Below are 13,521 nucleotides of genomic sequence, written 5' to 3' on the forward strand. Positions count from 1 at the left end.
CTAGGCTTTAGCTAGCCTGGGCCACCACATTGCCACCGTAGTTAGCTAGTGCTGCAACTCCAATAAGCCCTGGGATGCCTGGCCTTGGAATAGTCTAGGCCTGGGCTGGCCTGGGCTGGTCTGTGAAGCTGTGTGTGCAGGACAAACCAAGAAGTTAGGCGAGCTCAAAGAGGGAGTGGGAGAGATGAAGAGAGACCGAGAGAGACCAGGTTGTCGAAAAGAGGTGTCTGAGGTACAGTAGCCCCCACCCCGACCCACTCAGGTCTTCCCCTCCTCTGCTCACCCCCCGTCTGTCCATCCATACCCTGCTAAGTCTCCTCATATGGAAATGTTGTGCTCTGTAAGAGATTTCTAAGGCAATGTCACATTACAGATCAAAATGTACAACACCTATACATTGTGCGGTTGTGGCGCGGGGGGGTGGTGGGAGATGGGGGGTGGAGTCTCTATAGGGTTAGGACAGTAGCCTCCATCACGATGGCGGGGTCCTCAATGTCCGCTTTGCTCTGAACCATTCTCAGCTCCAGTTGAGGCGGGCTGGGTTTTCGGCCAGGCCCTGCTAACTCTGAAAGAGAGAAAGAGAGAGAAAGAGATAGAGAAAGATGGAGGGGGGAAAAAAGAGGAGAGAGAGAATCACCCAGCGAAAGAGAAAAACAAAGACAGAAGGAGCAAGTGAACGCTCGAGCGTCTTAAACACAAGCGCACACACACACACACACACACACACACACACACACACTTCTTACAGCGAGTAAAACGATGCTTGATTTTGTCTTACCGTGAGCATAGGAGATGGTCCTCTTGATAACGTGATGCATCACTGAGAAAGTCTTCTCGCACGCAGTCTAACAGAGAGAGAGCGAGAGAGAGACAGAGAGAGAGAGACTTGTTTGTCAAAGCAATGTTGAAACTTTCAAAGGAAATTAAGCTGCCATCCCGATCTTTCTTTTAGAATTGCGGTTTAAAAATCCTAGGACTGAGCACCCCTTCAGTGGTCCAGACAATTTTTGAAATATTGGTAAGAGCGCCAGCATACCCCAACTATCAAGTTTGACCTTACCTTGAGAATTTTTGGGGGGGAAGTTTGAATGGTGGGAACGTAGTTGACTGATTGATATCACTATTATTCTAAGTATGATGCTGACAGTATCAGTGGTGAGCTTCAGCTATACAAGAGAGCGCTATAAAACCTAGAGGGTGCACCTCCAATCTATTCTATTGATTGCTTCTATGACAGCATGGGCAGCGCCATGGAGGGCCATTACTATCACACTCCGGGGTGAAGTTTCCCCTAGATCTAGGATGATCTTCCCCTTCCCCAATCTTAACCATTAGTGGGGGGAAATGCAAAACTGACTCAAGATCAGCATGTAGGGCAGTGGTCACCAACCGGTCGATCGCGATTGGTCCATCTCCAAGCCATTCCTAGTCGATCACCAAACATTTCTGTAAAAAACCCAATGATAAAGCCTTGCGTTCCTCTTTTTTAAAAATTTGTTTCATGCTGTTGGCGGTAGGTGCATTTGATTCAGCAGCCCTAGCGCCGGTAAGGCAAAGTGTTACCATTATGAACAATTTCGTGTGTCTGAAGGTAGAACTCCGGCTACCCGGCAGACCCAGAGAGCAAATCAAGTGCACCTATATGTCTACCGCTAGCCAATCACATAGCTAAGATCTCCGTGTCTACAGTTCCCTTGCGCCATAGATTGTAAAAAGAAGCCTCGAACGCACAGCAAAGTTTGTAATGTGAGATTTAAAAACTTTTAAAATCATGACTAGAGAGAGACTCAACGAATACAGCAAAGTGCTGATGTTTTTAGAAGTAAGTAAGTTCCTGTTTAAGTTGTTATTTAGCACTGTCAACACTTTGTTCAACACTTTTATAAGTCATTAAATGTGTGTTCTCCCTACTTCCACTCACACTACAACCAGAACTGCAGCTGCAATAAATGAGTATCGCAAAGTGTTTCGATAAGATTGCGTTATTATTATTATTATTAGCGGCTTGTGTCTTTTTTTAAATCAAGGAATATTTCATTTTCTGTGGTCATAGGAGTAACAACATGAATTGGTGCATGAGGCAAAAATAATGCAGTGCGACTTAAGTTTCACCATCAGCTGGAAGACAGTGTCCCCTTTCCGAGCGGAGGGAGGGAGAGAGGAGGGACGGTGAGTCGGGAAAGAGGCAGCCTCAACGCTGCTCCCTCCCTCCCCTCAGATTGACCATCAGATGCAGGCCATCAGTCTAGTAAAAAAAAAAAAAGACCAAATTATTATGCTCACTCAGCTGTGCCTCACAAGGAATACAACAAATTATCTATTACCAGTGTGATCATATACCTACATTTAAAAATGTAGATAATTTAAAAATGGCCTGAGAAGAACCACATTGGCAGGGCAATTGAAGCATAGCCAATATGCAGTGATAATGTATAGGGCATATAGCCTACTGCACAAACCTCATTACTACAGAACTGTTTTTAATTGGTTAATGTTGCATAGGCATATGTTTTTTTAAGTCACGTTTTTAAAATAATCTGAGCGGTAGATCCCGGGCTTGCATTTTGGTTGGTGACCAATAGTCTAGGGGCAACTTCACCTTCCACCTTACAATCACAGTCTTTTGTGCCAAAATGAGCCCTCTAGGTTTTATAACTGGCTTTAGTACACACTGCAGACCTTGAGGTCATTGGGGTAGTGGTGAGTCCAGGCCAGCAGCATCGCAGCAAACAGGTCCCCTGTCCCCACAAACACAGCATCCACCTTGGGGATTTCCATACGGACCCTCTGGGTGGACTTGGTACCATCAGGCATCACTGGAGATGCAAGAAGAGGAAATGTTACACCAATGACCAATGATTCACAGATGGGACATAAAACCATGACAGTTACATCAATTACTCATTGTCATTGTTAGCTTGCCCACTCTTGACCACACACACACACACTTACACGTCCTCTGGCTGCCCAGGGACACAAGGAAGCGGTCACCCAGACGCGAGGGCAGGTCAGAGCTGGTGATGACCACCGTGTCAGGACCCATCTTGTGGAGCAGGTCCATCACCTGGGGAAGGAGGCAGCAGCCAGGGGAAAAAGGTCAACTTCCTGCTACATTTAATGGTGCCACCTCCCTATTCAAAATCAACTACTTAAAAAATGCACCCTTCTGTGCAGGGCCATGGTTGAGTTGGTGACACCCAGCAGAGACAGGGCTTCAATCCCCGTCTCCACCCTTCTTGGGAATACAGATATGCATCTGTTGGTCACAGATACCTTTAAAAAAAAAAGGTAGGGGTGTGGATAAGAAAACCTGTCAGTATCTGGAGTGACCACCATTTGCCTCATGCAGCGCGACACAGCTCCTTCGCATAGAGTTGATCAGGCTGTTGATTGTGGCCTGTGGAATGTTGTCCCACTAATCTTCAATGGCTGTGTGAAGATGCTAGATATTGGCGGGAACTGGAACACTCTGTCGTACATATCGATCCAGAGCATACCAAACATGCTCAATGGGTGACATGTCTGGTATGAGTATGCAGGCCATGGAAGAACTGCGAAATTTTCAGCTTCCAGGAATTGTGTACAGATACTTGCGACATGGCGCCGTGCATTATCATGCTGAAACATGAGGTGATGGCGGCAGATGAATGGCACGACAATGGACCTTAGGATCTCATCATGGTATCTTTGTGCATTGAAATTGCCATCGATAAAATGCAATTGTGTTCTGTGTCCATAGCTTATGCCTGCCCATACCATAACCCCACCTCCACCATGGGGCACTCTGTTCACAATGTTGACATCAGCAAACCGCTCACCCACACAACGCCATATACGCTGTCTGCCATCTGCCCGGTACAGATGTGAAACCGGGATTCATCCATGAAGAGCACACTTCTCCAGCGTGCCAGTGACTATCGAAGGTGAACATTTGCCCACTGAAGTCGGTTACAACGCCGAACTGCAGTCAGGTCAAGACCCTGGTGAGGATGACGAGCACACAGATGAGCTTCCCTGAGACAGTTTCTATTCGGTTGTGCAAACACAACCGAATATAAACTTTTACCAGCTGTCCAGGGGGCTGGTCTCAAACGATCCCGCAGGTGAAGAAGCTGGATGTGGAGGTCCTGGACTGGCGTGATTACACGTGGTCTGCGGTTGTGAGGCCGGTTGGACGAACTGCCAAATTCTCTAAAACGACGTTGGAGGCGGCTTATAGTAGAGAAATTAACATTCAATTATCTAGCAACATCTCTGGTCGACATTCCTGCAGTCAGCATGCTAATAGCACACTTGAGACATTGTGTCATTGTGTTGTGTGACAAAACTTCACATTTTAGAGTGGCCTTTTATTGTCCCCAGCACAAGGTGTACCTGTGTAATGATCATGCTATTTAATCGGCTTCTTGATATGCCACACCTGTCAGGTGGATGGATTATCTTGGCAAAGGAGAAATGCTGACTAACAGGGATGTAAACATATTTGTGCCATTTCTGTGCGTATGGAACATTTCTGGGATATTTTATTTCAGCTCATGAAAAATGGGACCAACACTTTACATGTTGCGTTTATTTTAGTTCAGTGTAATAAAGCATAAAACCTTGAGGAAATCACAGCTCTGTCACGGAAGGCTTGGTGAAAACAATGGGGTGGATGCCATCCGCTTACTTACATATCAGTGAATACCTCAAGGAAGGAAGAATCCATTTTATTGGTATTCAAACATGGCCCATGGATTATGGACAAAGTTCGACATGACTTGAGGACAACTTTGCCACATAATATATCTGTTGCGTGTTCTATGGTAAGACTCACCTCCACTGCATCTTTCTCTGTGCTAATGTTCTTCCCTGTCAGGAGCCTGGAGGACAAACACGGGCACATTAATAAGGTCACACACACACACACAAACACGCCCACGCTAATTTAACCTTGACACCAGAGGAGGCTGGTGGGAGGAGCTATAGGAGGACGGGCTCATTGTAATGGCTGGAATGGAATAAATGGAACGGTTCTAGTGGCCATACTGAGAGACAGTGAGCAACATGTACACTATCATCTCCAAGCTAAACGACTGAGACTATCATTAGGCTGTGGAAACACTTCAGACACAACGCACAGCATATTATTATTCATCTGTCATTCCCTGGGTATCCACCAGAGGGACCCTGTGCACCAGTAGAACTGGGATTGCAGTGATGAGCGGAGGAGGTGGTTTAGAAGTAGGGTTGAAAGGAGCGAGGGGAGAAGCAGTGGAGCACACACAAACCAACACAGGAAAAATGATGGAGGAATGCAGACAAAAAGACAAACAGACAAACACAGAGAGGAGTGACTGGGTATCACTCAGCGTAGCAGCCATCTTACTGACATGCTACACGCCATACATAGGCCTTTGGTGTGTCTGTATATCAGTTGATAGGATATTGAGTAAAATAACATCAGTGTAGCTGATTAGGATGTGGATGAGGCTTAGTGACAGTGATAGTAACATATACGATACAGTCCCTGTGGTGATTTAACTCTCCGTCTCACACACACACAGCAGCTGTATAGGTTCACTATTACTCACTCCGCTTCAAACTGATTGGGTGTGATGATGTCGGCCACTGGCACCACCTTGTTCTTGTAGACCGGGTGCAGGTTCTCAGGAACGTACTGGAGACAGAAAGAAACACACTACCATCAGTACCGGTGAGCAGCCACACACACACACACACACACACACACACACACACAGGGTGCATCTCAATCACCTGAAGTGGCTGCCTCTCCTCATCAGCCCTTATTTATCTACACCGAGCTGAAATTGCTGCCTAGCTCAGATCAGAGCAGACGAAGAAAAGGGGACGAGGAAAGGAAGCAACTTTAGACTACTGAGATGCATAACAAGGAAAGGATGGATGTATTGAGTAAATCAGAATGATGAGCACAACAGGTATACACACCATTTTCTCAATGTCTCTATATACATCAACAAACATTATGCATGTATGCTCTTCTACTCTCTCTACCTATCAAACACACACACAAATACTAATGTACGCACGCACGCACAGTGAGTCACAATCGAGCAAATTATTCCGCATAATTCTCTCTGTACAGACAGCGAGGGCAGCTCCGCTCATGCTAATTTCATCTGTCACTGTGAAATGAGATGCGGTCTATCCTTCCCCAATCCACCCTCCACAACACGCACGCACACGCACGTCACACACACACACACACCCACCCACACCTTGATGCAACAATGACATCATGTCGACTGATACTTGATGCTCAGCCCATAAAGGTAAAGAAGAGATTCCAGTAAGAGAGGGGGAGCGAGATAGAGGGAGAGAGACAGGGACAGGAAGTGACACAGGGAGAAACACAGGGAGAGACATAGAGGGAGAGCGACAGGGACAGGAAGTGACACAGGGAGAAACACAGGGAGAGACATAGAGGGAGAGAGACAAGGACAGGAAGTGACACAGGGAGAGACATAGAGGGAGAGAGACAGGGACAGGAAGTGACACAGGGAGAGACATAGAGGGAGAGAGACAAGGACAGTAAGTGACACAGGGAGAAACACAGGGAGAGACAGACAGAGAAAGTGGGGTTCTAAGTCCGCAGTCACATTGTGATTTTGTGTCTGAAAAATTTGCCAGTGGTTTTCAACGGACATCATTATCCATCAAAAAATGCTCAATATGCCTTTTTACATACGCAGCTCGTCCGAAAATAGTTGACTTGAATTGAACTTTTGCCAGACAGACAAAAACAGGCAATTGATGAATGCATATAGGATTTCTGTTTATGTGTCTCAGTGTGGCTGCGGTCTTAGGTTTAACTCATTGGTCAGGTAAAGCTGAAGGTCAGCGTTGACCCACTGAATGAGATTGAGCAGGAATAGTGACATCACTTACTAGTACCATCTGATCCCTCATTAAACGCACAGTAGTCTCTGGTGGCCTCGATTATGTAGGATACATACCTACCACTGTCAGTGTGGTTTCAAATCCGACCCACTGTCTATGATGAACTCTTCCAATCTTTCCCACTATTATCTTTTCATGATCTTTTCTGCTCTGTTTAATAAAATACAGGCAGCGCAACACAAAAAACACAAAGTACTCACCATGGAGCCATGGTCCCCCAGCACCGGGTCACACACTGAGAAGGCAAACGAGAACACGCTCAATCTCTAACACAGATCTCTCAGGTTTTACACAGACATTACAGATGTTTCGTATCGAAGTTAAGCTGACCCAAGATGTCTTCTGATTATGTTCATCGTCAGCTAATTACGTCAAACACCTGGGTCGTATTCACTAGACGCCAAACGGAGGATAACGGGACGAAATGGGGATGGACTACGTGGACAAAGAAATTCCTGTTTTCATTTCACGTTTTCACGTTTTGCTATGTTGCGCACTAATGAATACGACACTGCCCTCAGAACAGACTGTAAACACACGCTACAGCAGTTTCATTCATCCTGCTCCTACATGTTGTTCAACTAATTTCCATGGAAATGCATGGCCGTTATTAAATGATGTCAACTTTAATCTTAGTTAGCAGCTTAATGAAGAATGATTTACTTGGGGCTCGCTGAAACAGATACAGCTGTCCTGTCAGCGCTTTTTCTAAATGGAGCAAGGGCTTAAGGCGTCCGCATACTTAGGTTCAGCTTGGAGAACTCAGTTAGGCGAAACAAACGTCTGAGCTCGCATACTCCCTAAAGACCTTTGCTTGAAAAAAGGGGGGAAAAGCAGCAATATCACTGTTGTTTGTCCCTATTGAGCCACCATAGCAACAACATACCCAGTAACTCTTCCTCAAAATAGGCAAAATTAATACAAAATTGTGAGAGAGTGAGAGAGAGTGACGTATGACGTAAAGGTAACGTAAGGGTAATGGCGGACTGAAGGGATTTATGTAGAGCACCTCAAGATAAAACATAATATTCGAAATATCTGCTAAATTAGACTAAAATATTAGCACTACTTAATCTGGTGAGTGATAACCTTCAATCTGGACAATAACACAAAACAAATCCTAAAACTAGAGACATTTATCGACAAATATTACGAAAACAGGCAACAACCAAACATGACGGAGAGTAAGACAGGGGAACCGATTACAAAACGAAAACGTGACTCTTCTACAGACACTGATGATTTAATATTCTCACCACCCGGAATGGTAAAGGTCGAAACCGATCTGTTAAAATCAATAAATGACAAACTGGGTATACTTGAATTAGTTAGTAAGGATATAAAAGAGTTGAAGGCAAGCCTAGAGATGAGTGATGAAAAAGCTGCGACATTGGAGAAGCAAACACACGCGCTAAAAGGGACAGTCAATAAGATTGAAACCGAAATGAATGGAATTAAAAAGGAGAACACCGTTCTGAAGGAAACCTTACTAGACATACAAACTAGATCCATGAGAGAGAATTTGGTACTTATAGGTATCCAAGAAAAAGAAGGAGAAGTTCCTGAATCTATAGTTAGAGAGTTCCTCCTTACAGCGCTTCAGATTCCACGCGAAGTTATCGACAAAATCCAACTTGAACGCGTTCACCGCTTCGGACAGAGAGGGCAGAGGTACGAACGCCCAATCGTTGCCAAATTTGCTTCATTTAAAGATAAAATAATGGTTAAAAGCCTGGGTAAAAGACTTGCTGGGACCAAAATTGGCATGAATGATCAGTTTCCGAAGGAAATTGCAGAACGGCGCAAAGTTCTGTATCCAATTTTCAAAGAAAATAGATTAAAAGCGAAACGAGTAGCTCTCGTCGTTGATAAACTATATATTGATAACCAGTTGTTCAGAGACACAAAGACTACTCCATGGTTATTTTAAAAATTACAAAGTTCTCATAGACGAGGGAAATAAACACAATTCAAGCCCGGTTACTGATTGTAACAATACAATAAAAAATATAGCTTTTCTATAAATCTTCACATATAACTAATTGAACACACAAGCACTAATTCAACATAGTGAAGATAAAAACTAAGTAAACAGAAGGCACAGTATGTGTGGATGGTATGGTTTGTGTTTATTTTTTATTTTATTTGTTATGTTTGGAAAGTTGAGTGAGTGAGTAATGAAATGGTTGCATATCCCAGAGCCAATGTATTGCTGTGAGCCGGGTATGAGAGGGCTTTCAATGTTGTTCAGATGATGGATATACTTTTATAATGAATTATACGTCTTATTTATTTATTGTCCTATCATGGAGAACTACATTTTTTATTTATTTTTTTATAAATTATATCTAATTATTTATTATCCTATTTTAATGGTACGGTCCATGGCACTATACCCTAGACACCCACCTGAATGACCCAGATACTAAGGAGAAGTCCCTAACTGTTTTATGTGCCCGCTGTAAGCGGTCTGTATGCAGCTAAAATTAGGTCAGAGACCAAGAGCAGCACTGCCCCCTCAAGATTCTGAGCCTGCTTGGCAGGGTTGGTCCTGCAAAGCCAAAGCCCCAATAAGGGAGAGCATAATATACAAGGAAATTCTCAAAGCTGCTAATGAGAACCTTGACGACCTTGTACCTAGCCGGTGGGGATTCCGGTGGGGTGCCCCCACCCAGGCAGTGGCAGTGCTGGCAACACTAGCTGCAGTAACCCATGGGGAGGGGGTCACACTCGGACATTCAGAGAGGGGGTATATTATTGTGGCCCTGGCGGCACAAAATCAAAGTCGGACTGCATGGAGATGCGTGGGGACATGGTCATGACGGGTGGCCGTATTGTGGGTGTTTCAGGAATAAGGTGTACATTTGACCTCCATTATCTAGGATATGACAATGGTAAATAAATCTCTCAATTTTTGCTAATTTTTTGTGCGGTCTTGCAGGCCTTCTCATGCAGCTGCAACTGCAAGTGCATTTGTAAATCATGACCCATCTTGAGTTGGGCTCTGGGATGGTGCAATTGTTGAGAAAGTGAGCTTATGGTTGTGTGGGGGTAAGGGCTGAGTGTGTGTGGGTGTATGTGTGTATCCCACAACTGTTGCGAAGGAAGAAGTAAAAGATGTTAGGGACAATAGAGGATGATCCACAGATATATATAATACAAATCGAGGTGAGGGCAATGGAAATGCATATGGTAATTGATTTTCTTCAATTCGGTAAATGGCACTGTATGCTCTTTTCAAAGAATGGATCCCAGTCGGTTCAGGGCTATGGGATACAGGGGGTCGAGGGTGGTCTACCGGGCATTGGGATGACAAGCCATCTCGAGATGAGGCCTTTTAGCGGGTGGAATAGTAGGGACCAATTGGAGGTTTACTTAGTAGAAATGCAAATATCATGGTACAACTATATAGACACTCAATCATTATGTTACTTTTTAATAGTACGTTTACAAAAATATATTCTGATTAAAAGAATGAAAGGTGTGTCTCATTATGGTAAGTGGTGAAATAAGTATAGCCAGTTACAATTGTAATGGCTTAGCAGATAATAAGAAAAGACGATCAGTATTTACCTGGCTAAAAGAGAAGGATTATAATATCTATTGTTTACAGGAAACCCATTCAACAGTTTTAGATGAAGTTTTGTGGAAAAAGAACTGGGGGGGCAAAATATATTTCTCCCATGGGCAAAGAAATTCAAAAGGGGTGATGGTTTTAATTAACAATAATTTTGATCCAAATGTGCAAATTGTCCAAACAGATCCTCAAGGTAGATGGATTATTTTAAATATGTTATTGGACAATAAACAAATATGGCTTGTTAACCTATACGGTCCGAATAATGATGATCCAAGCTTCTTTGAAAATATATATAAGAATTTATCAACTCTACAAGCAACACTAGACTCTATTATTATAGTGGGAGATTTTAATACGGTCTTAAATACCTCTATAGACCGGAAAGGAAATCACACTACAAACTATCACCCTCAGGCACTTAAGGAAATCATGAATGTCATGGATATATTGGAATTAGTGGATATATGGAGACTTAAATACCCTGATTTAGTGAGATATACATGGCGGAGGCTGAATCAAGCTAGTCGTCTTGACTACTTTCTTATACCATTCTCTCTGGCACCAAAAGTTAAAAAAGTGTTGATAGGGGACAGAATGCGGTCGGATCATCACATAATTGGCATATATATTTCTCTTACAGAATTTCCACGTGGGCGAGGATATTGGAAATTTAATCAAAGTCTACTAGATGATAAATTGTTTAGAACTAGGACAGAAGATTTTATAACTGACTTTTTCAGACATAACATAGGTACAGCAGATCCCCTTATTGTATGGGACACTTTTAAGTGTGCCTTTAGAGGCCATGCAATTCAGTACTCATCTATAAAACAAAAGCAATTTAGATCAAAAGAGTCCATATTAACAAAGGAAATTGAAGGACTAACAGTACAGTTAGATAGCAATAAAAACAGTACCATAGAGGCACAGAATAAGTTAGAGGAAAAACAAAAAGAAATGGAGGAACTTATTCAAGAAAGATCCAGTGTAATACATTATAAAAATAAAGCGAACTGGATGGAATATGGGGAAAAATGCACCAAATTCTTTTTCAATCTTCAATATAGAAATGCTACCAAAAAAAATGTATTAAAACTTGTTACAAATGATGGAGTCACGCATGATTCACCAAATGATATTTTGAAAGAGGAAGTAAAGTACTTTAAGAATATGTTTTCGTTTCAGGCTCCTCCATCTCCACTAACTGAAACTAATTGTATGGATTTTTTTCCTATTAATAATGTAAAATTAACATCTGTACAGAAAGACTCATGTGAAGGCCAAATTACAGAGGAGGAACTGCTTGATGCAATTGGGGCCTTTAAGGATGGGAAAACTCCAGGGCTGGATGGCATACCAGTGGAAGTATACAAAACTTTTTTTGATATACTCAAAGGACCATTATTAGCTTGTTTTAACCACTCCTATATAAATGGTAGATTATCAGACACGCAACAAGAAGGTCTGATATCGTTATTACTGAAACAGGACCCAAGTGGTATATATAAAGATCCAGTCCAATTAAAAAATTGGAGACCTCTTACACTTCAGTGTTGTGATGCAAAAATCCTAGCAAAATGCTTGGCGCATAGAATAAAAAAAGTTTTGTCAGATATTATTCATCCTAATCAGACAGGTTTTTTACATGGACGATACATTGGAGATAATATAAGGCAAGTACTGGAAACAATAGAACACTATGAAATATCGGGGACACCAGGTCTGGTTTTCATAGCTGATTTTGAAAAGGCTTTTGATAAAGTACGACTGGAGTTTATATATAAATGCCTAGAATATTTCAATTTTGGGGAATCTCTTATAAAATGGGTTAAAATTATGTATAGTAACCCTAGGTGTAAAATAGTAAATAATGGCTACATCTCAGAAAGTTTTAAACTATCTAGAGGAGTAAAACAAGGTTGTCCACTATCGGCATATCTATTTATTATTGCCATCGAAATGTTAGCTGTTAAAATTAGATCAAACATTAATATTAATGGATTAGAAATCCGTGGCTTAAAAACTAAGGTGTCATTGTACGCTGATGATTCATGTTTTCTTTTAAAACCACAACTAGAGTCTCTCCACGGCCTCATAGAGGATCTAGATACCTTTGCTATCCTCTCTGGATTAAAACCAAATTATGATAAAGGTACCATATTACGTATTGGATCACTAAAAAATACACATTTTATATTGCCATGTAGTTTACCAATTAAATGGTCTGACGGAGATGTGGATATACTCGGTATAAAAATCCCAAAAGAAAGAAATGATCTCACTCCAATAAATTTTTATAGAAAGTTAGCAAAAATAGATAAGATCTTGCTACCATGGAAAGGAAAATACTTGTCTATTTGTGGAAAAATCACCCTGATTAACTCTTTAGTCATATCACAGTTTACCTATTTGCTTATGGTTTTGCCTACACCTAGTGACCTGCTTTTTAAATTATATGAACAAAAAATATTCCATTTTATTTGGAACGGCAAGCCAGATAAAATTAAAAGGGCCTATTTATATAACGAATATGAATTCGGAGGGCAGAAATTATTAAATATTAAAGCATTAGACCTCTCACTAAAGGCATCAGTCATACAAAAGTTATACTTAAATCCAAACTGGTTCTCTAGTAAATTGGTACGAATGTCTCATCCTATGTTCAAGAAGGGCCTTTTTCCCTTTATTCAGATTACACCTGCTCACTTTCGGTTGTTTGAAAAGGAAATAATCTCCAAAATATCCTTATTTTTTAAACAAGCCTTAGAAAGTTGGTTGCAATTTCAGTTTAATCCACCTGAAAGGACGGAACAAATAGTACAACAAATATTGTGGTTAAATTCAAATATAGTAATTGATAAAAAAACTGTATTTATCGAAGAAATGTTTAAAAAAGGTATAATTTTTGTGAATGATATCATAAATAGGACTGGTGGAGTTATGTCACACATGCAGCTCACACAGACATATGGAAATGTCTGCTCTACCCAAAATTACAACCAATTAATTGCAGCATTACC

General features: G+C 41.8%; 1 protein-coding gene across 1 annotated transcript in view; it reads right to left on the reverse strand.

The window, feature by feature from the left end:
- Positions 1-235: 235 nt before the first annotated feature.
- The window catches only part of LOC120033597 (pyridoxal kinase-like), a 29,809-nt gene continuing 16,523 nt past the window's right edge, over positions 236-13,521 (reverse strand). Inside the window, exons 5-11 of the mRNA XM_038980015.1 lie at positions 7,122-7,156; positions 5,574-5,659; positions 4,817-4,862; positions 2,953-3,064; positions 2,680-2,816; positions 779-845; positions 236-565 (exon numbers count right to left, since the gene is read on the reverse strand). Coding sequence (XP_038835943.1) covers positions 447-565; positions 779-845; positions 2,680-2,816; positions 2,953-3,064; positions 4,817-4,862; positions 5,574-5,659; positions 7,122-7,156 — 602 coding nt within the window. The 3' untranslated portion in view covers positions 236-446. The remainder of the gene's footprint in view (positions 566-778; positions 846-2,679; positions 2,817-2,952; positions 3,065-4,816; positions 4,863-5,573; positions 5,660-7,121; positions 7,157-13,521) is intronic.

Source organism: Salvelinus namaycush, chromosome 40 (assembly GCF_016432855.1).
Source record: "Salvelinus namaycush isolate Seneca chromosome 40, SaNama_1.0, whole genome shotgun sequence".
Lineage (NCBI taxonomy): Eukaryota > Metazoa > Chordata > Actinopteri > Salmoniformes > Salmonidae > Salvelinus > Salvelinus namaycush.